This window comes from Papio anubis, chromosome 14, assembly GCF_008728515.1.
Source record: "Papio anubis isolate 15944 chromosome 14, Panubis1.0, whole genome shotgun sequence".
In the NCBI taxonomy this organism is placed as follows: domain Eukaryota; kingdom Metazoa; phylum Chordata; class Mammalia; order Primates; family Cercopithecidae; genus Papio; species Papio anubis.
The window spans coordinates 80,280,781-80,305,146 of record NC_044989.1 but is presented as its reverse complement, the minus strand read 5'-3'; the positions used below and the strand labels follow the sequence as shown (position 1 = coordinate 80,305,146).

Genomic DNA, 24,366 nt, shown 5'->3' with positions numbered 1-24,366 from the left:
AGATTGCATGATTATTTGGCAGCATCTTTTGGACAGCACATGTTTAAAATATGATAAACTGTTTCAGGCTGTGGTTCCTGGATTCATCAGGGACCACAGTCTAGGTCTTCTTTTCTTCCTTTATCCCTACTCGCTTTCTGCCCTTCGCTCCTCTTTCTTCCAGGTGCTCGCTGAGCGATCTTCAGAGACCAACAAACCAGAAGAAATCTCATATTCAATGTGAAACCAAAAATGGCATTCACAGCATCAGAAGCTGTTTAAGCAATAAGAATTCCCAAATAGACACAATGGAGAAACTTTCATTCTTAGTGTTCACACTGGACTTCTTAGGTCTCACATTAAGAATCACTCTTGCACCAAGAGGTAATTGAATCTGTTTGGAATTTATCCTGTCACATAGAATTGCCAGCCTCTCAAGATTGCTTTATGCTTTGGCCAGACATTCTTTGAGATCTGCTATGCATTAGGGTTTGGCTATAGCCAAGGGAGAACAAATGACATTATAATATCAATAGCTGCTGTCTAGTGGCATAACAACTTTTCAGTCAGGAGCTTTTTCCCAGGGCTTTTTTTTTTTTATCTTTTTCCTTTTTTTTTTTTTTTTTAATTATACTTTAAGTTCTAGGGTACATGTGCACAACGTGCAGGATTGTTACATATGTATACATGTGTCATGTTGGTGTGCTGCACCCATCAATTCGTCATTGACACTAGGTATATCTCATAATGCTATCCCTCCCCACCGACTCCCCACAATAGGACCCGAAGTGTGATGTTCCCCTTCCTGTGTCCAAGTGATCTCATTGTTCAATTCCCACCTATGAATGAGAACATGTGGTATTTGGTTTTCTGTTCCTGCTATAGTTTGCTGCGAATGATGGTTTCCAGTTGCATCCATGTCCCTACAAAGGACACAAACTCATCCTTTGTTATGGCTGCATAGTATTCCATGGTGTATATGTGCCACATTTTCTTAATCCAGTCTGTCACTGATGGACATTTGGGTTGATTCCAAGTCCTTGCTATTGTGAATAGTGCCACAATAAACATACGTGTGCATGTGTCTTTATAGCAGCATGACTTATAATCCTTTGGGTATATCCTCAGTAATGGGATGGCTGGGTCATATGGTATTTCTAGCTCTAGATCCTTGAGGAATTGCCACACTGTTTTCCACAATGGATGAACTAGTTTACAGTCCCACCAACAGTGTAAAAGTGTTCCTATTTCTCCACATCCTCTCCAGCACCTGTTGTTTCCTGACTTTTTAATGATTGTCATTCTAACTGGTGTGAGATGGTATCTCATTGTGGTTTTGATTTGCATTTCTCTGATGGCGAGTGATGATGAGCATTTTTTCGTGCATCTGTTGGCTGTATGAATGTCTTCTTTTGAGAAGTGTCTGTTCATATCCTTTGCCCACTTTTTCATGGGGTTTTTTTTTCTTATAAATTTGACTGAGTTATTTATAGGTTCTGGATATTAGCCCTTTGTCAGATGAGTAGATTGTAAAATTTTTCTCCCATTCTGTAGGGTGCCTATTCACTCTGATGGTAGTTTCTTTTGCTGTGCAGAAGCTCTTTAGTTCAATTAGATCCCATTTGTCAATTTTGGTTTTTGTTGCCGTTGCTTTTGGTGTTTTAGACATGAAGTCCTTGCCCATGCCTATATCCTGAATGGTATTACCTAGGTTTTCTTCTAGGGTTTTTATGGTTTTAGGTCTAACATTTAAGTCTCTAGTTCATCTTGAATTAATTTTCGTATAAGGAGTAAGGAAAGTTCTGGCTAGGGCAATCAGGCAAGAGAAAGAAATCAAGGGTATTCAGTTAGGAAAAGAAGCAGTCAAATTGTCCCTCTTTGCAGATGACATGATTGTATATTTAGAAAACCCCATTGTCTCAGCCCAAAATCTCCTTAAGCTGATAACCAACCTCAGCAAAGTCTCAGGATACAAAATTAATGTGCAAAAATCACAAGCATTCTTATACACCAGTAACAGACAAATGAGAGCCAAATTATGAATGAACTCCCATTCACAATAGCTTCCAAGAGAATAAAATACCTAGGAATCCAACTTACAAGGGATGTGAAGGACCTCTTCAAGGAGAACTACAAACCACTGCTCAGTGAAATAAAAGAGGACATAAACAAATGGAAGAACATACCATGCTCATGGATAGGAAGAATCAATATTGTGAAAATGACCATACTGCCCAAGGTAATTTATAGATTCAATGCCATCCCCATTAAGCTACCAATGACTTTCTTCACAGAATTGGAAAAAACTGCTTTAAAGTTCATATGGAACCAAAAAAGAGCCTGCATTGCCAAGACAATCCTAAGCCAAAAGAACAAAGCTGGAGGTGTCACGTTACCTGACTTCAAACTATACTACAAGGCTACAGTAACCAAAACAGTACAGTATTAGTACCAAAACAGAGATATAGACCAATTGAACAGAACAGAGCCCTCAGAAATAATATCACACATCTACAGCCATCTGATCTTTGACAAACCTGACAAAAACAAGAAATGGGGAAAGGATTCCCTATTTAATAAATGGTGCTGGGAAAATTGGCTAGCCATAAGTAGAATGCTGAAACTGGATCCTTTCCAGGGCTTTTCTAGGGAATAGCTTCACAGCTGAATCTGGATGAAACATGTCTGGCCAACACGACTATTAAGAGGGGTAGGAGAAGAAGAAAACTAGCATTTATGAGTGCCTACTATAGATTAGACACATATAAATGTTCATCCCACAAAATTACCACCATCTTGGAGTCAGCATTATTATCTCCTTTATAGATGAAGAAACAGAGGCACAAAAGGAAGAGTTATTTGGTAAGATTCAAACACAAGCTTGTTCTCTGCCCTATGCGATGCTGTCCCATCATTGTTTAGCATGGCCAATGTAACCAGGGCAATCCACAACTGACTATTTATGTTCTCAGTTATGTTGGGTACCTGCTATTCTTATGTGCATATGAGTAATTGTTTTTCTACAGCCTCAGCTCAATGAATTTACACAATCAGAAAAAAGACAGTATCAGAGAACATTTGGGGAAATAAAGAGTAGAACCTAATAAGTTATAGTGAAGTTCCCATAATATTCTGCTGGAAAAGAAGTTCAGGAAGTACGTTGAGGACTATGGTTGAAAAATCCAAATGGATGCTTCAGAGGGAGGGGCAGTTGTTGCGTGTGTGTGTGTGTGTGTGTGTGTGTGTGTGTGTGTGTGTGTGTAGTTTACCTCACCACTGAATCAACCTAAATCTTAGAACATTTAAGTAACTCCCTATCACATTCCCAGCAGTATAACATAGGAAACACACGAGAAGTCATAATTCTGAAGGGTACAGTAAAGATTAGCACTACTAACATAAGAAATCACACAGAAAGACTAAAGTATTAAATGTATTTAAAGATTAAAGAATCAAAAGTTTTAACTAAACCACATTTCTCTAGTAAAGAGTTCACTAGATAAGTGGCCTTATTTGGGTCCCAAATTTGAAAAAGTATAACTAATAGATAAGTGACAATCGAAATTATACTTCCCATCAATGTTAGACAATTTTAAATATCATAATCAATTACATCAGTATTCATTATTATATTTGGTACTAACTTGAAATAAAGGTGAAATCAGACCTAAAAAATCTGTCAATCAGACCTAAAGAATCTCAAAAGCAAAAATTAGTCACACTAGGAAGAAAACAAATTCTTACATTTTTCCCTGCCTCAAGAAATAACACAAGATTGGGAATACAATAATTCAGATTAAACCTGATAGGGGGTCAAAAAATCATGATATAAATTGCAATTATAAAAAATAGTACCTCAAATTTCATTCTTTTATTTGCTCAACAATTTTTAGAGATCTGTATTTACCGATTGAAATGTGCAAGAGAAAAGTAAATTGTTTTGGAATATTTCCTAAAGCAACTGTAAAAAAATTGAAAGGTAAATGATTCTATCAGAAAATACTCCTAGATTTATAAAACCTTAGAAAAGAAAAGCTGTTTAGAAGCAACATCAGAGGAGTCAATAACCTATATGAGAGGTGTCAATAACCCAGAAAGAGATTTCTGGGCAGAAAAGATGGATCCTGGAAAGTGAAGCAGTATAGCTCAGGAAGCAGTGAAGACTATGTTGTCTATGACGATGCCTAACCTGGTCCCCAAGCACCCAGCAGAACCAGCCTCGACTCACCACCCTACCTTGCACTCCTCTTCCTATAAGCTCACGTGTATTGCATCCATCTTTATCACCAACCCAGGGGTAGGAATGGTTTTAAGAATTAACTGGACTTGCATTGCATAAAATTACTCTTCAAAAGGCTGCCATAGGTAGACTAAACACTTTTTGAAGGATGACTACACACTATCCATATTTTTATCCCTTGGATTTGAGTCCATAGTACATATATAAATTGTAGTATGTTTACAGGGATATAAGAACCCACTGGAGTGTTTCTTAATGCTCTGTTTGGCCACCAGATGTCAGTGTATGATAAAGAATGCTGGAACACTGCTGCTTGTTTCTAGTTAGAAAGAATTGAAAAGGCAGTTTTGATGAGTTTAATTTGCCAGTGAAAAAGAAGAAGTAAATTTGGCAGGTACTTCACTGGGAGAAGATATGGTGAACAGGTGAGGATTTCTGGTTCCCACTAAGCATCAGTTAGTGATACTATGCCCTAAAGATGGAAAAGTTTTTCTCCACTTTTCAAAGAAGTATCAAAGTGTTTTTTTTTTCCTTTTTTAAGAAGTTAAAAGAGCATGCTAAGCACATAGTAGGAGCTCAATTAAGCACAAACAGATTAACCTAAGTTAGAAAAATCCTAGACTTTGTGGAATTTTGTTTAAGAATATTCAAAATATATAATATCTGCATAAATGACTAGGGATTTAACAATCATACTGATGGGAATGGAAGTAAACTAAAAGCCAAAAATATCAATGCAAGAAAGTTATATTATGTAAAAAAAAATCAAATTTTCAAACGAATGGCTGAAAGTTCTCAAGATTTCATAATTAGACTTAGAAAATATTTGGTTTTTTAATCAGCTAAAGCTTACTTTACAATACAAAACACTATTTCAATATATGGACATAAAAAGTACAGTTCTCATGACCTGTTGATTCTACTTCCTCAATATAGTTCAGATTCATCCACTTCTTCCTAGTTCTACTCTATTGCTGTACTGTAGACATTCCTAATTTCTCATGCTTATCTGTCTCCCTACTCTGCAGCTTTGCTTCTTCAAACTCATTCTCCACCCTGCAGCCACAGGGATCTTCAAAAACACAAGTCTGGGCCAGGCACTGTGGCTCACGCCTGTAATCCCAGCATTTCGGGAGGCCAAGTTGGGCAGATCACTTGAGTTCAGAAGTTCAAGACCAGTCTGGACAACATGGCGAAACCCTGTGTCTACTAAAAATACCAAAATTTGCTGGGTGTGGTGGTGTGCCTGTGGTCCTAGCTACTCGGGAGGCTGAGGTGGGAAGATCACTAGAGGCAGAGGTTGCAGTGAGCTGAGATCGTGCCACTGCACTCCAGCCCAGGTGACAGAGTGAGACCCTGTCTCAAAAACACAAACAAACAAACACCCCACAAGTCTGACCATGCTATTTCCTTCTTTAGATCACCAGTAACTTCCTAATGCCTTCAGCACGAAGCCCAGCCACTTGCAAGGGCTGAATAGCTCTTCAGGATCTGTCTCCTGTTTGCCCACTTACACTGACTTTTCCCTATCCTCTGTACCCTAGAAATGAACACTTTATGCAGGTGTCACCCACCATACCATTGCATGCAATGATGTTCTTTCTGCCTGGGGAATATTCTCATTCATACTTCATCATGTTAATTCTTACTTAGCCTTTAGATGCGGCTCATTTACCTCCTCTTCCAAGAATTATTCCACGATTTCATCTTTCCCAATACCATCCCCTTACACACACATAGTAGGTTAGGTGGATACTATATATGTAAGTGTATGAAGCAGCATTTATGCATTGCAGCAACTATAGCTGTTTACTATTTTCTCCTTTTACATATGACACTCCTTTATTGTTCTATCTCATCTGGCACTTATACACTTTGAATGAATGATCTTAGCTATCTGGTGGCTAACCCTTATCCTAAGAGATATAAAATCCAAGGCCTAGAGATGGGCTCAGTAGCCCATGCTCACACATACTTAGTCATTTGTAGAGCTTGGAGTAGTAGCCAGATACCTGAATCCAAGTCCTGGACTCTTTCCAGTGTTCTTGGTTACTTCTATTGGCCATTCAGTGAGAATCACTTCATAGACACATAGCGGAGATCATTATTACGGAGTATTAATAGAAGGGCCGTGTCGTCTCAACTATTCACCGTCATTCTAATGTAATGTAAGATATAGGAAACTTACAATCTTCATAGCCTAACATGGAGGGTTGCTAGATGTCTGTAGTTAAATGACTTTATAAAATATCAAAGTAGATAAGGCCTGGGGTAAGTTTCCCTGATAAATAACTATATTGGTTGCCACAGCAAAAGGAAATACTAGAATTGAGAAGGGACAGAAAAAGATGCTTAGTGAAAATTTTATTTTTCCAGGAGGCACTTATCCTTCCCTGATGTTGAAAAAAATCACAAGTCAATAAAGCATATTAAGAATCCATGAGCCAGTCAGAACTCTGGTTCATGACCCCTTAAGGGACAGAGCTTTCACAACAGTATCTATCTGATTCTAGGAACAATAAGAATTAATTATCATAATACTCAAAAACCATAAAAGTGGCATTTGAAATGGAGGCACAACAGAAAAACTCTCACTTACTCAGAAGCCTTCAGTGTAGATCTCCTAGGTCTTGTATTTGGGCCTCTGACATACCTATACAGCATTTCATTCTCCACTGAAAATGCACTCCAACCCTGGATCTCCAAATACTAATCTTGGGTCCTGCAACCTCTTAATGTCCCTTAAATGGGCTGGGAATCTGCTGTGAAATGACTGCTGCCATGTGAACTACTATGGCTGAACTTCATTCTTTGGCCTGGAGCTCCTTGAATATCTGTGTGCACCCAGAGAAGCCTACAATTGGGATAAGCTTTGGGCAGTGACCACAGAAGCATGGCCTATGCTCCCCCAATAGACAATTAACTCATCCTCACAGTTAGCCTACATACAAGTCTTGACAGCCAGGGATGATTTTTTCTTGCACTGGTCTGAGATGCAGGTGTTGCATCATTGCTCATGTTAACATTCCAGTATTTCCATCCACTGAATACCAGATCAGAATGAGAATTACAATTTGACCAAGAACAGAAAAACAAACAAACAAACAAACAAACAAAAAAACATATTTAAAGAGAAGATGAAAAGGGGAAGCAAATGTAAGAAGGTAAAGGCAGGTGGGGAAAATTCGGTAAAAATAGGAAGGGGAACTTATGTAGAGTTGCTCTATCAGGGAAATATTTCAGCCTAATGCGGTTAAGAATACAATGTCTTATTCCTCAAGTGCAAATATTTCAATCTTACAAGAGATTAGCGGTAACAGAAAGACAGAGAGGCATGGTCTGTATAGCAACGTGTTCCCTTCCAAAGCTGAAGTATTCAAAAACTAGAAAATAAAAGCCTATCAATTTTGTGAGTGAGTGACAGTCTCTGGAAACACTCAGGTAGAGTGCTTGGGGAGCAGGCAGGAACCGAGGTTAGCATAGAGGCTTGTGGGTTGTCAGGAAAAGGAAAGATAGCAAAACTATGAGAATATGGTAATTGTAGTAGCCTAATGCTTTATTTTATTTTTAGGTTGTCAGAAGGGAAATGCATTTTTCTGTAGGTTGAGGAGATGGAACAAGTGGAGGATAAACCAAATGGGCAAGAACAAGAGAATTACCAGTCAAACAAATTCCCAGGGCAAGTCGGGAGAAAGAAAGCAAACACAAATAGAAAGCTAAATGTTAGAGGAAGTCAAGATAATGTGTACTGTCTGAATTAAAAGAAAACAACATTTTTAAAAGGTGAATAGCTAAAGATTATAATATACCTTTCCAAACGGTGTCAATTTTAATTTGTTACAGCAATAGCTTATAATATACAGCCGGCCTGAGTCCTAAATGTTATTCTCAGATATTAAACAAATTGATACTTTATTGGGTGAAAAACTTACTCAAACTTCCTGTGGCTTATTTTCTGGCAAAATTTCTTACTGATACTTGGTGTAATACAATTATGTAATGCCAATTTAAATAATTTAACATGTTTGAGATGTTGAACTATCTCAAAGATACTGGAAGGGAGCTTCATGAATAGTGTCAGTTTAAATTTTTTGAAAGTATCTTCATCTACAAAAGAGGATTCCAAGAACAAGATATGGTATACTCTCTTTTCTTTAATAAAATAAAGAAAATTCTGTAGGAATTGCTTTTAACATTCCTCTCTCCCACTACTGAAAGTTTGTTTTCTGGAAGTCAAAATTGACATTATGTTTTACTTCTGAGCAGTCAATACATTTTTCATAAATCTTTTGAATATTCCTCAGTAGATAGTTTTACTGGATTAAAATTGACCATCTCAAGCTGCCACATTTAAACAGAGGCTGAGTTTTACATTGATTATCAATTATTTTACTTTTTACTGTTTTATCATTGGAAACTCTCTTGACAGTTGCAAGTTGTTAAAATACTGCTTTTTTCCTTATTCTTTTGCTTTATAAATCACTACATCAACTATTTATGTAGGTGCCAGAAAATAGGTCACCAAGCATTTAGCCACAATTATGACTACTCAGATAGAAATCAATCCTGTAATTTTAGACAAATAAATGTGAAAATACTATTTTTATCTTGTTCTAATCAACTATGAAATGTTAAACCACTTCTGTATCCAGCCTCCCATAAAACTGGGTTTGACACACTCGTGACTATTAATATGAAGTGTGTTTCAAATTCAGTTTTTGGAGGGCGGGATCAAGATGGCCAACTAGAAACAGAGGCCATCGGAGGCTCTCATTGAAAAGAAACCTAATAAGCGTGTGAATCCTTCACCATAACTGAAGTATCAGGTTTTCTCATCAGAACTGACTAGTTGGCTGGCGTGATCCACGGAGGGGAAGAGCAGTGTGGTGCGGCCCACCTGAGAGCCACACAGGGCGTGGGAAGCCCCCACCCCCGAGCCAAGGGAGGCAGTGAGTGAGCATGCAACACAGCCGGGAAAACTGTGCTTTTTTTCATGGAAATGTGCAACCCATGGATCAGAAGACCCTACTTACAAACCCATGCTATGGGCACCAAGCATCCCAACCCCAGAGCTACGGAGATTCTCAGCAGCCTCTCAGCTGGAACCTGCTGAAGCCTGCCAAGCTCCCAGGGGGAGGAGCGACCAGCACCACAGCTGTGGCTGCCTGCTGTCTAAGCCATTTGTGCCCCTTGGTGGAAGGGCAGCAGCCAGCCCTGGGAGGCACAACTGCCTAACATGCTAAGCTCCCTGGGTGGGGGAAGGGCAACATCCATTCCTATAGCTCCAGGCCACGCTTTTCCCCTGCTGGAGCCAGGAAAGCTGGAGAGTTTGGTCCCAAGACTTGTCCCCCCGTAGCCCAACACACTAGGTGTGGCAGACTGCTGCCAGAGTGCCTCCTCAGGCCTGAACCTGATCCATTGATCCTCACTGGGTGGGGCTTCCCTGCAGCAACTCCAATAACTCCAGCCAGAGGCTCAGGGACAGAAAATGGATCTCCCTGGGCCTGAGTCCCCAGGGGAAGGGATGGCCTCAGTCTCTGCGGACCAGCAGACTCAGCCTTTCTTCCAGGTAGTTCTGAGGAATCTGGGCAGCCCAGACAAGTGGGTTTCTCCCTAGCGAAACACACTCCCTCCACCAAGGGACAGTCAAAGTGATTCGTTAAATGGGTCCTATTCCCCATGCCACCCAACTGGGTGAGACCCTCCAACAATAGGGTTGTCAGACACCCTATACAGGAGTGATCCTACTGGCATCAGGTTGGTGACCCTTGAGGTCAGAGATCCCAGAAGAAGGAGCAGGCACCCATCTTTGCTGTTCTCCAGTCTCCTTGAGTGGCATTTCCAGGCATGGGAGCAAACCAGATGAATAGGGTCTGAAGTGAACCCCCAGCAAACTACAGTAGCCCTACAGAAGAGGGAACTGGCCATTGGAAAACAAACAAACAAACAAACAGAAAGCAACAACAACAGCATCATCAACAACAAAAAAGGCCCCATAAAAAACCTCATCCAAGGGTCAGCAGTCTCAAAGATCGTAACTAGACAAACTCGTGAAGATGAGAAATGATCAATGAAAAAATGCTGAAAACCCAAAAGGCCAGAGTGCCTTTTCTCCTCCAAATGATGGCAATGCCTCTACAGCAAGGGTGCAGAACTGGACGGATGATGAGATGAATAAATTCACAGAAGTAGGCTTCAGAAGATGGGTAATAAAAAACTATGCTGAGCTAAAGGAGCATGTTCTAACCCAAGGCAAAGAAGCTAAGAGCCTTAATAAAAGGTTAGAGGAGCTGCTAACTAGAATAACGAGTTTAGAAAGGAACATAAATGACCTGCTGGAGCTGAAAAACACAGCACAAGAACTTCGTGACATATGCACAAATACCAATAGCTGAATCAACCAAGTGGAAGAAAGGATATCAGAATTGGAAGACTACCTTGCTCAAATAAAGTATTCTTTTTTCTCTAGTCTTGCATGCAGACAAGACTAGAGAAAAAAATGAATGAAAAGGAATGAACAAAGCCTCCAAGAAATATGGGACTTTGTAAAAAGACCAAACCTACAATTAATTAGAGTACCTGAAAGAGACAGGGAGAATGGAAACAAGGTGGAAAACACACTTCAGGATATTATCCAGGAGAACTTCCCCAACCTAGCAAGAAAGGCCAACATGCAAATTCAGGAAATATAGAACACACCACTAAGATACTTCATGAGAAGATCAACCCCAAGATACATAATCATCATATTCTCCAAGGTCAAAATGAAGGAAAAAATGTTAAGGGCAGCCAGAGAGAAAGGTCAGGTTACCTACAAAGGGAAGTCCATCAGACTAACAGCAGACTCCTCAGCAGAAACTCTACAAACCAGAAGAGATTGGGGTCCAATATTTAACATTCTTAAAGAAAATAATTTTCAACCCAGAATTTCATATCCAGCCAAACTAAGCTTCATAAGCAAAGGAGAAATAAAATCCTTTACAGACAAGCAAATGCTGAGAGATTTCGTTACCACCAGGCCTGCCTTGCAAAAAGCTCCTGAAAGGGGCACTAAATATGGAAAGGAAATCCAGTACCAGCCACTGCAAAAACATACCAAAATATAAAGGCCAATGACTCTATGAAGAAACTGTATCAACTAGTATACAAAAGAACCAAACAGCATCATAATGACAGGATAAAATTCACACATAAAAATATTAACCTTAAATTTAAATGGGCTAAATGGCCCAATTAAAAGACACAGACTGGCAAACTGAATGACGAGTCAAGACCCATCAGTGTGCTGTATTCAGGAGACCCATCTCACATGCAAAGTCACACATAGGCTTGAAATAAAGGAATGGTGGAAAATTTACCAAGCAAATGGAAAGCAAAAAAAGCAGGGGTTGCAATCCTAGTCTTTGACAAAACAGACTTTAAACCTACAAAGATCAAAAAAGACAAAGAAGGGGCATTACATAATGGTAAAGGGAACAATTCAACAAGAAAAGCTAACTATTCTAAATATATATGCACCCAATACAAGAGCACCGAGATTCATAAAACAAGTTCTAATAAGTCTCTTTGTAGGTCTCTACACACAGTAATAGTGAGAGACTTTAACACCCCAATGTCAATATTAGATAGATCAATAAGACAGAAAATTAACAAAGATATTCAGGACTGAACTCAGCTCCGGAACGAGTGTACCTAATAGACATCTACAGAACTCTCTACCTCAAATCAACAGAATATACATTCTTCTCAGTGCCACATGGCACTGATTATGAAATTGACCACATAATTGGAAGTAAAACACTCCTTGTCAAATGCAAAAGAACTGAAATCATTAACAGTCTCTTAGTCCACAGTGCAATCAATTTAGAATTCAGGATTAAGAAACTCACTGAAAACCATGCAATTACATGGAAATTGAACAACCTACTTCTGAAGGACTCCTGGGTAAATAATGAAATTAAGGCAGAAATCAAGATGTTCTTTGAAACCAAAGAGCAGAGACAATGTACCAGAATCTCTGGGACACAGCTAAAGCAGTGTTAAGAAGGAAATTTATAGTACTAAATGCCCACATCAGAAAACTAGAAAGATCTCAAGTCGACACACTAACATCAAAATTAAAATAGCTAGAGAGGCATGAGCAAATTAATCCAATAGCTAGCAGAAGACAAGAAATAACTAAGATCAGAGCAGAATTGAAGGTGATAGAGACACAAAAAAACCCTCCAAAAAAGCAATGAATCCAGGAGCTAATTTTTTGGAAAAAAACAAAAAAACAAAATAGATAAACCACTAGCTAGACTAATAAAGAAGAAAAGAGAGAAGAATCAAATAGACACAATAAAAAGTTATAAAGGGGATATCACCATTGACCCCACAAAAATACAAACTACCATCAGAAAATACTATATTTCTAAATATATAGTATAGTATATAAATACTATATGAACACCTCTATGCAAATCAACTAAAAATCTGAAGAAATGGATAAATTCCCGGACATATACAGTCTCCCAAGTCTAAACCAGGAAGAAGTAAAGTTATGGAATAGACCAATAACAAGTTCTGAAATTGAAGCAGTAATTAATAGCCTACCAACCAAAAAAAGTCCAGGACCAGATGGATTCACAGCTGAATTCTACCAGAGGTACAAAGAGAAGATGGTACCATTCCTTCTGGAACTATTCCAAACAACTGAAAAGGAAGGACTCCCTACCTAACTAATTTTATGGAGCCAGCATCATCCTGATACTGAAACTGGGAAGAGACACAATAAAAAAAGAAAACTTCATGCCAGTATCCATGATGAACATCAAAGCGAAAATCCTCAATCAAATACTGGCCAACCAAATCCAGCAGCACATAAAAATCTTATCCTCCACAATAAAGTCAGCTTCATCCCTGGGATGCAAAGCTGGTTCAACACAGACAAATCAATAAACGTAATCCATCACATAAACAGAACCAAAGACAAAACCACATGATTATCTCAATAGATGCAGAAAAGGCCTTTGATAAACTCAACATCCCTTCACATTAAAAACTCTCAATAAACGAAGTATTGATGGAACATACCTCAAAATAACAAGAGCTATTCATGACAAACCCACAACCAATATCATATTGAACGGGCAAAAGCTAGAAGCACTCCCTTTGAAAATCGATACAAGACAAAGATGCCCTCTCTCACCACTCCTATTCAATATAGTATTAGAAATTCTGGACAGGGCAATCAGGCAAGATAAAGAAATTAAGCGTATTCAAATAGGAAGATAGGAAGTCAAATTTTCTCTGTTTGCAGATGACATGATTGTATATTAAGAATACCCCGTCATGTCAGCCCAGAAACTCCCTAAACTGATAAGCAACTTCAGCAGTCTCAGGATACAAAATCAATGTGCAAAAATCACAGGCATTCCTTTACATCAATAATAGACAAGCAGAGAGCCAAATCATGAATGAACTCCCATTCACAATAGCTACAAAGATAATAAAATACCTAGGAATACAGCTAACAAGGATGTGAAGGACCTCTTCAAGGAGAACTATAAACCACTGCTCAAGGAATTAAGACAGGACACAAAAAAATGGAAAAACATTCCATCCTCATGGATAGCAAGAATCAATATTGTGAAAATGGCCATACTGCCCAAAGTAATTTATAGATTAAATGCTACTTCCATCAAACTACCATTGACATTCTTCACAGAATTAGAAAAAACAACTACTTTAAATTTCATATGGAATTAAAGAAGACCCTGTATAGCCAAGATAATCCTAAGCAAAAAGAACAAAGCCGGAGGCATCAAGCTACCTGACTTCAAACTATACTACAAGGCTACAGTAACCAAAACAGCTTGGTACTGGTCCCAAAACAGATAGACAGACCAATGGAACAGAAGAAAGACCTCAGAAATGACACCATATATCTGATCTTTGACAAACCTGATAAAAACAATCAATGGAGAAATAAGCTCCTATTCAATACATGGTGCTGGGAAAACTGGCTAGTCATATGCAGAAAACTAAAACTAGACCCCTTCCTTAAACCTTATGCTAAAACTAACTCAAGATGGATTAAAGACTTAAATGTAAAACCCAAAACCATAAAAACCCTTGAAGAAAACCTAGGCAATACCATTCGGGAAATAGGCATGGGCAAAGACTTCATGATGAAAACACCAAAAGCAATTGCAACCAAAGCCAAAATTGACAAATGGTGTCTAATTAAACTAAAGAGCTCCTGCACAGCAAAAGAATCATCAGAATGAACAGGCAATCTACAGAATGTGAGAAAATTTTTGCAATCCACTCATCTGACAAAAGTCTAACATTCAGAATTTACAAGGAACTTAAATTTACAAAAACAAACAACCCCATCAAAAAATGGGCAAAGGATATGAACAGACACTTCTCAAAAGAAGATATTTACATGGCCAATAAACATATGAGAAAAAGCTCAATATCACTGATCATTAGAGAAATGCAAATCAAAACCACAATGAGATACCATCTCAGGCCAGTCAGAATGGCGATTATTTAAAAAGTCAAGAATACATAGATGCTATAGATGCCATCGATGCTAGCAAGGCTGTGGAGAAACAGGAATGCTTTTACACTGTTGGGGGGAATGTAAATTAGTTCAACCATTGTGGAAGACAGTATGGCAATTCCTCACAGATCTGGAACCAGAAATACCTTTTGACCCAGCAATCCCATTACCGGGTATATACCCAAAGGAATATAAATCTTTCTACTATAAAGTCACATTCACACGTATGTTTACTGCAGGACTATTTACAATGGCAAAGTTATGGAACCAACCCAAATGCCTACCAATGATAGACTGGATAAAGAAAATGTGCTACATATACTCCATGGAATACTATGTAGCCATCAAAAGAAATGACATCATGTCCTTTGCAGGGATGTGGATGAAGCTGGAAGCCATCATACTCAGCAAACTAACACAGGAACAGAAAGCCAAACACCACATGTTCTCATTCCTAAGTGGGAGCTGAGCAATGAGAACACATTGACACAGGGAGGGGAACAACACACACCAGGGCCTGCTGGGGGTGGGGGCGAGGGGAGGGAACTTAGTGGATGGGTCTATAGGTGCAGCAAATCACCACGGCACATGTAAACCTAGATAACAAACCTGCACATTCTGCACATATATCCCGGAACTTAAAGTTAAAAAAATCAATTTTAGGGCATACTAGCTATGCTGACTATGAAAATATATTTTGCATTTTTATGGTTCCGTTTACTTCAGCATTTCAAAGACATTAAACTTATTTAAATTTTCATTATATGAGAAAGGTATTATACAAAGTAACAGTAAGAGATTTTACCAGAAAAGTAAGCAACAGGAAGTCTAAGTGAGTTTTTCACCCAAGGAAATATCAATTTGTTTAATATCTGAGAATAGCATTTAGGACTCATGACAGATGTCCATGAATTCAAAATCAATTTCAAGTTAGCATGCCTGAGAAATTTTTTTTAAAAAAACAGTATTCATCATATAGGTATGGAACAGAAATTTATAATTTAGTCACAAAAGAAAGAGAAATGGTATATTATTTTAATGAGAAAATTTCAAATATCATTAACTACTGTCTAGGTTTGCTGATGTAGAAGTGATGGAAAATCTACAGCAGGTGAATCACATTATAGTCTGTAAATTCAATACTAATTTACTAGCATTACTACTTTTGAGAAAGTGCTGAAATTAAATTGCATTTATTAAATGACAATTGTTAGGGAACCACATCAAATGGGATTGGTCAAAATTGCAATTCAGACAGCCGCTCCACATTTTGATTTTTGTTGACCTCTAAGCAGTAAAATGTTGACCATTAGATAATGCTTTATGTAGTTCTCATAGCTTGAGACACAGTATTCATTTAATAAGAATATATTACCTCATTAATATACTAAGCTAATATAAATATAATTTTTATTATATAATATACTTAGTTAATATTATAAGTAATATAATTAGTTAATATAGAAGTTTAAAGTTAATAAAACATAGTTAGTGACTTATTTACCATATTATGCTTTATATTTTAATTTTTTCCAACTGTTTCAAATATATCATGTTTTATAAAAAACACCTTTGATGGTTATATTCATGTGTTAAATTTCCAAAGCCTTATTTGTCCAGCATGAGCAGATATCACTTTTCGAAAAAAAAAAAAAAAAAACTTTGAACATTCAACATGTTGACATACTTTGCTAACAGATTTTCCCCACATGACCTCAAGTTTGATTTTTATGAATGGAAGCCTTTTGCACTGTTGCAGTGATGCATCAATTGTTACACTAATTGGGGATAAAAGGTCCTTTTAATGAAAATGGTCTGGAAACAAAAGGCAGCATGAGGAAGCAGGAGCTGTCACACTCTCGGACAGAAGGTGGCAGCAGCTGAAGGTCCTGAACTGTTCACAGGCCTTCTCCCTGTGCTTCATATTTTCACTCTTCACCAGCTCCTCACTTAGGTTTTGTTGTTTATTTTTGATAATAAAATAAATTATAACTAGAATAATGTAACTGTGTCAAAATCTGACTAAATAATCCATTCTTAACTAATTTTAATAAACACCAATTTATCAAATAATTTTGTATTTGAGATTGCTTATGATTTTTTATTGTTTTATGGACGAGTCCATTTGAGTTTCAATACACACCTTTAAAATTAATGTAGCATTATAATGTTTTAATATCTGTGTGTATGACCTGCTCATTTACTTTTCCCTGGAATATGGCCTCATCCATTCTTTATTCTAGGATATTAAAATAAAAAAAAAAATCCTTTATCACTCCTCTGTCAAGTTCCAAAAGAATCTTCTCAGAATTTGTATTGGGATTGCTTGAACATTATGAAAATTGATAGGATCAATAGTTCTACTCAAGATCATGATATCATTTACTGAGGAGTAAAACTTGTCCCTCAGTAAAGTAATATAATTTGAATTTTTAGGTCCTTCACATCTATATTAGACTTATTTCTAGCAGATATAAGAAAAAAATAAAATTAACTTTTAAAAAATCATTTGTTTTGTGAATAATATGTCTCTTTCCTCATTATTCTATCTTACATGATGAAAATTTAGAGAGTTTAGTATATTTATGTTATGCAAAATAAACATTATTCTGAACTCTCTCATTATTTTCTATGAATTTTTGGTTGCTTCCTGCAATTTTGTGAAGAAAATTACCTATTATTAAGTCTTCATTTCTGTAGCAAGTGCTTTAAATATATTATCATATTTAATCCTTACAATAAAAACCTTAGGAAATAATATATGGTGTGAGACACATATAACTAAGTGTAAAAGTATGGGAAAGAGGAGAGACCACTGTGAAAACGGTAAGAGCTATCTGAATATGAAGTAGTAAAATTATTCCTCAATTATATCATCCATCTCCAAGCCTTGAACAATCATTGCTTTGCTTTTGGACCTTTTTACCAACCGCTAACTAGTTATTTTTTGCCAAAAATTCACATCAACATATTCAAAACCAAGCTCATCATCTTTCTTCACGACCCTTATGTAACCTATTTTTCTTCTACGAATTCCTGTAACATTGTGTTTTATCAATTAAATGGTATTTAGTGCATTCTACTTCCCTCATCTCCCCTGCAGGATTATATAACACTGGAAAGTAGATGTTAATTATTTATAAATCTTTGTAGGCTTTCATTGATCATAAGATAAATAAATTGCAACTTCTCACAGGTCCTCTGATCCGGGGGATGCAAGGGCTGTCATCCCGGAGTGCTGATGACATGTGTGCAACCTTCTCACTCACACTGACGCTTCACATATAGCTCAGCACAGTGAACAATCCTCCTTGCTTCTTCCCTCACTTTGACACACCTCCCGAAACAGCCAGTGTAGAATGTAGGACTTTCACAGAACTAACACAGGCACTCCCCAGAGGGGCCGTTCTAAGGAAGACCAGGGTCCTGTGCGGGATCATAGGGCAATGGACTTTATCATTGATTTAAAATAAGAAATTGATGGCAGCTTTTCACCCAGGCACAACATAGAGGCAACATAACATCTAGGCTGCCCATAACATGTACCCCTTTAATAATAAAGATGATCGCCAAATTATGAACTATCCCTAAAATAGCCTGTAAGGTATCTCATCCTTTACCTGGAAGGAATTGGGTACTCTTAAATACAGTTGTTTCTTTTTTTCTTCTTTTCTTTTCTTTTTTCTTTTTTCCCCCTCCCGCCCCGCCCACCCCCCCCTGCCCCCCCCCCCCCACCCGCCCCACCCCGCCGACGGCGTTTCGCTGTTGTTGCCCAGGCTGGAGTGCAATGGCACGATCTCGGAGCACCACAACCTCCGCCTCCCGAGTTTAAGCGATTCTCCTGCCTCAGCCTCCCAAGTAGCTGGGATTACTGGCGTGCACCACCACGCCCGGCTAATTTTTTATATTTTTAGTAGAGATGGGGTTTCTCCATGTTCGAACTCATGACCTCAGGTGATCCACCCACCTCGGCCTCCCTAAGTACTGGGATTACAGGCGGTGAGCCACTGCGGCCACATTTTCTTTAAAGACAAGTGATAATGGCTCAGCCAATATATTACAGACATGCATTATGTAGTTTATCTTACTATTAAAACCTCCAAAAGAGAAAAATCAATGTAAATTATTGTAGTGGCCCTTCATCCCCAACACGCTTTTTTTTTTTTCGTCAGCACCAGCGCCCACCCCTCTGTGTACCTCACCAGGATGCTTACGTCAAACTCGTTAAGAGCTGCAGCCAGCTCGCCGATGCCCGTGTGGCCTTTGGCTTCGTCAGTGGGCGAGGTAGCTTGAGCAGCATTGGAGATGCCGGCGATGGCCTCCTGGACTTGTTTGAACACATAATCTCGGTTGGCTCTAGTAGCGGCAACATCTGGGTGGCGGAGAAATGCTTGAGAGGCAGTGTACAGCATTGTGGCATTCTTCTTCAGAGCCCCTCGGGCGGCTGCCATCTCATCTCGACAATGAGGATCCTTCAGCTCCTATGTGTGTAACACATGAAAGCTGTCACACACATGAAATTTGCATGGAAATATTTGCAACAGAGCTTGGAGTCACAGACTCTTAGTAACACACTGAACTTCAGAAACCCTTGTGCTGTTTCTAGCTGCCAGGCCTTTGCATATACTGTTTTGTTTGTTTGTTTTATAGAGACAGAGTCTGGCTCTATCACCTAGGTTGGAGTACAGTGGTGTCATCAAAGCTCACTGCAACCTCCATCTCCTGGGCCCAAGTGATCCTCCTTCTTCATCCTCTTAAGTGGCTAGAACTACAGGTGCATGCTTCTACACCTGGCTAGCTAAAAAAAAAGAAAGAAAAAAAAAAAAACAATTGTGGAAGTGGGGTCTGGCTATGTTGCCCAGGTGGGCCTTGAACGCCTGGCCTCAAGGAAATCTCCCACCTCTGCTTCCCAAAGTGCTGGAATTACAGCCATGAGTGACCACGACTGGCCTACTGTCCCTTTTATATAAAATGCCTGACCTTTCCTCCTCTGCCCTACCCTTTCACCTGACAGGGCTCCACTGACTTGGCACATCCGCCACCCAACTTTCTAAGCTGTGTCCCCTTTTATCTGTTCCCACAAGACACTATTCCTCTCCTATCACTAACACTTATCCTACTTTACTGTATTATTTGAGCATATATTTTTCTTCTATAATGTGCCTCTAATGACAGCAGGGAGCCCTAGTTGTCTTATTCAGTGGCTCTTCAGTCATTAGCACAGTGGCTGGCCTATAGGAGGCATTCAATAAAATATTGCTGAAAGAATATAAAAACCAAGCCACCAACAAGGTAAGCTGATTGCATGGGCCACAGAGTAAGTTATGAACAGAGAGAAAACCTGAAAACGTCAGTCTTCTGAGGCCCTACTTGCCTCCATATTCAATTACTGTTACAAACCTGGGAAACCAAACTTCTGATTTTTGCTCAGCACATCAATGTCCCTTCATTATCATTTTCAGAGTAGGGTCCCTTCTTTGTTGTTGTTGACAGCCTCTAATGGCAGCTCATCATTAAGTTTAGAGAACAGAAAATAACAGGCCAAAGATGATTTGTTTTCCTCGTTTTGGATGACAAAATAATACCACTAGGGAGTCTCTTTATTTCCATCTTTAAAGACTGTTGTTGAGAAAATGTTCACACAATTTTCAGAAATGTCAAAGTGGTGCTGCTCTCTGAGAGCCATGCAGGATTGCCAGCTGTGTATCTCTAGGAGAATATTCTTCCAGCTGGAAAACATCAGTAAAGGGTATTTGAACCACTGGGCTTCTCGTCCTATTTGCTCATTTGGCATATGATAGATGAATGACCTGGTAACAAGAAATTACATCTTCTGTTTTGTTGGTCAAAATAATTCTGAGACAAACACATTATATTTTATATCTATGATTTTCAAGAAAATTGGTATTAATGAACAATTTACTGAACCATCTTTTTTCCGCTTTAAGCATTAAAAGATGGATGCTAGGTAACACAAACTCCAAATTGGGATTATTTAATTTGAGCCCCAGAGATGAAAATGGATAAACAGGTAACAAATATTTGAATGTATTCTCTACGCAGGGCAATGACTTGGGCACGAGAGGTAGGTTTCTCCTAAACAGTCATGAAAGCCTTTATTAATATCAGAACATCTGGTCCAGAAATTCCATTCCTGGGTATCTATACTACAAAAAAAAAAAAAAAAACACAAAATGATAAAATAGATCTAAATACACAAGTGAGAAATGCGGGTTGCACAAATCTCTCCATAAAGATACTTGAAGAAACATGTTTTAACCATAAGAAAAAAACTGTAAACAATCTAAATATTGAATTATCAAGAATTGGTTGGAAAAAAACTACTGAAACCTTCATATTGGAGTATGTGATGATTAAAATTAGTTTCTAAAATTAAGAACATGAATATTATTTATAAGATAAAAAGCAGAACACAATATGCATATTTGTATGAATAGTATGATTTTAAATACATTAAAATGTGAAGATAAATATCTGAAAGAAAATATACCAAACTATCAGCACCATATTATTAGTGGGTGGTAGGGTATGATGTGTTTTTCCCCTTCTTTCTGTTCTGCTGTTTTTCTAAATTTTCTTGAAAGAGTCTGAACTAACAATCAACTAAAAACAAAGTATTAATGAAGCAAAAATAAATAATGTAGGTATTTTCATATGAACATCATCTATATTCTCATGGCTTTTAATGTCAGCTACATGCTGATGACCCACATTTCTATCTCCAGGCCACACTTCTATTTGATGTTTCAATGTGGATATCTCAAAATCAACATATCTGTGTTGGTTATTTTAGGTGACAACTTGACTGGATTGAGGAGTGTCTAGAAGGCTGATGAAGCATTATTTCGAATGTGTCACTGTAAGAGTGTTTTAGGAGGCAACCAGCATGTGAGCCAGTGAATTAAATGGAGAAGCTTCACCCTCAATGTAAGTGGGCACCATCCAGTGGGCTGAGGGCAAAGATAGAACAAAAAGGTGGAGGAAGCATGAATTCATTCTCTGTCTCCCTTCCAGAGCAGAATGCACTTCTCCTCCTGCCCTTGGACATCAGAACACCAGGTTCCTAGGCTTCTAGACTCTGGGGTCTGCACCAGTAGCCTCCTGGGCTCTCTATCTCTCACTATTCAGGGTAACTTTGCCCCTGTTTATATTACACGTTGGGCTACCATACAAGATTCCCTTCGAACAAGGAATTCTGCTGATAAAAACATACTTAAAAATAACCACATAAACTAAAATCACATTTATGTGTCTGTCTCACAAAGGACTAGCTCTTGGTTAAGTTCCTAATCCCAGCCTCACTTAAGCCTGGCACAGAACGAACATTCAACAAATGTTTGTTGAGTGGAACTTTCCTGTTGGTCGGAGAGAAAGTTAGAGAAACTACGAATGGCCCAAAACGTTTTAAAAAATTCTGGAAGCAGTCAAGAGGATGGGTGAAAGGATTTTAGGAGATCCTTCCACATTTGGAAATATTTTTTCTATGGCAAAAGAATAAAAACCCACTCTGTGAGAACAAAATACTAAAGGTATCCAGTGAGCAAACAGAGCTAGCTGAAACTGACAAATCCCTAGGCAAAAGGGAGGCTGATATGGTCTGGCTCTGCATCCCCATCCATATCTCATTTTGAATTGTAACACCCACATGTGGAGGGAGGGACCTATAATCCCCATGTGTGGAGGGAGGGAGGTGATTGGATCATAGGGGCGGTTTCCTCCATGCTGTTCTCATGATAGTGAGTGAGTTCCCACGGGGTCTGATGGTTTTATAAGGCAGTTTTCCCTGCTCTTGCTCACTCGCTCTCCTGCTGCCTTGTGAAGAAGGTACCACCTCCCTTTTCGCCATGATTGTAAGTTTCCTGAGGCCTCCCCAGCCATGTGGAACTGTGGGTCAATTAAATCTCCTTTCTTTATAAATTACCCAGTCTCAGGACAGTTCTTTGTAACAGCATGAGAACGAACTAATACTGAGGCTGAGGAGATCCCAGGTCACACAGCATCATCAGAGTGACTCATTTCCCCCTGTTCTCTCTCTCTCTTTTTCTCCATCCCCCTCCGTGCCTTTCCTCTCATTTTGTTCATGTTTTCTTCTTCTCTTTCATAAAAATTTCACCCCACATACTACATATCCTGGGAGTGCATATGTGTGGTGGTATTCACAAGACTAGGAGACAAAAAGTGAGGGCAAAGGGTGACATCCAGAGACTGACTACAGCACCACCTCGCAGTTTAATAATTTTTATTTGACGTCAGAGCTGTGTTCCTACAGTGGATAGAAGATTATAGTGTAGTAGGGCTAGCAGGCTGGGTCCCACCAGTGAAGCAAGTAATCTGTGGCTTGCACATAGGTGGGGGCCAGAGATTGGTCCAGAGCCCACCATGGCATCACAACTGGCCCCTGCAGGAAACAGTCTTTGTCATCACAGGTTCTTAGGGCATTTGATAGCAAGCAGACGCAGGTGATCCATTGTTCAGGCCTATTAAGCTACGGGGTTATGTAAACTCACCCAGTTTCTCCCCTAGCATTTCCAAAATCTTTCCCACCTGTTGTCTTCTTGCTGCTACATAGTTAAGTTTCACCATCTCTTTTCCAAACTCTTTAAAACGGTTTGCAAGGTCTTGCTCATTTGTAGCATTTTTGACAGCTTCTAGGGCCTCTTCCACCTGCAGTGGTGAAAAACAACATACTTATTAGTGGATAGTATTTAAATATTATTCAACATGTTAGAAATGGAATTTGCACCCAAAAAATCTAAAACACTAGTATGTGTTAACATGTAAATGAAAAAATAGAAGAAGAGTTCCTCTAACAATCATGTGTAGTCAGATTAAATAGTTGTTCAAGACTTAAAAAATATTTTGTATACAAAAGAAAATAATTGCTGAGCTGCTGGTGCATATAAAATCCTGTATTTATTATATTTTATTAAAGTATGATTTGGAAAGAATATCAACCTTTAAGTAGAAACACTAAGGAAAATATATTTGAGAAAAAATACTGAAGTTTAGAAAAAAATCTAGAAGCCTTCAGAAGAGAAAATGGTTTACAAACAAAAGACTGGAGAAATTCCTGAGCTGCTAAAAATTTAGGACAGCATGAATCTGCAACCAATGTTGACAACATCTCTAGGACTGGGACTAAAGGGATTATTATTATTTTTTTTTTTTTTTGCGACAGAGTCTTGCTATGTTGCCCAGGCTGGAGTGCAGTGGCGCAATCTCAGCTCACTGCAAGCTCTGCCTCTTAAATTCAAGCCATTCTCCTTCCTTAGCCTCCCTAGTAGCTGGGACTACAGGTGCCCGCCACCATGCCCGGCTAAATTTTTTTTTTTTTTTTTTAAATATTTTTAGTAGAGACGGGGTTTCACCGTGTTAGCCAGGATGGTCTTGATCTCCTGACCTCTTGATCCACCCACCTCGGCCTCCCAAAGTGCTGGGATTACAGACGTGAGCCACTGCGCCCGGCCTAAAGGGATTATAGTTTTAAGCTGAGTTTATACCTCTCCATCCAATGGAAAGAGGAAATATTGTTTCCTTGAAAGCAAGTGAATTTGAGAGCTTTAGTAGTTATTTC

General features: G+C 38.6%; 1 protein-coding gene across 6 annotated transcripts in view; it reads right to left on the bottom strand.

Annotated features, from left to right (window-relative positions):
• Nucleotides 1–24,366, bottom strand: part of CTNNA2 (catenin alpha 2) — a 1,322,067-nt gene that overhangs the window by 763,558 nt on the left and 534,143 nt on the right. For all 6 annotated transcript variants that reach the window (XM_021925274.2, XM_021925278.2, XM_021925277.2 and 3 more), the window contains exons 5-6: nt 23,337–23,456; nt 18,986–19,252 (exon numbers count right to left, since the gene is read on the bottom strand). In XM_021925274.2, coding sequence (XP_021780966.1) covers nt 18,986–19,252; nt 23,337–23,456 — 387 coding nt within the window. The remainder of the gene's footprint in view (nt 1–18,985; nt 19,253–23,336; nt 23,457–24,366) is intronic.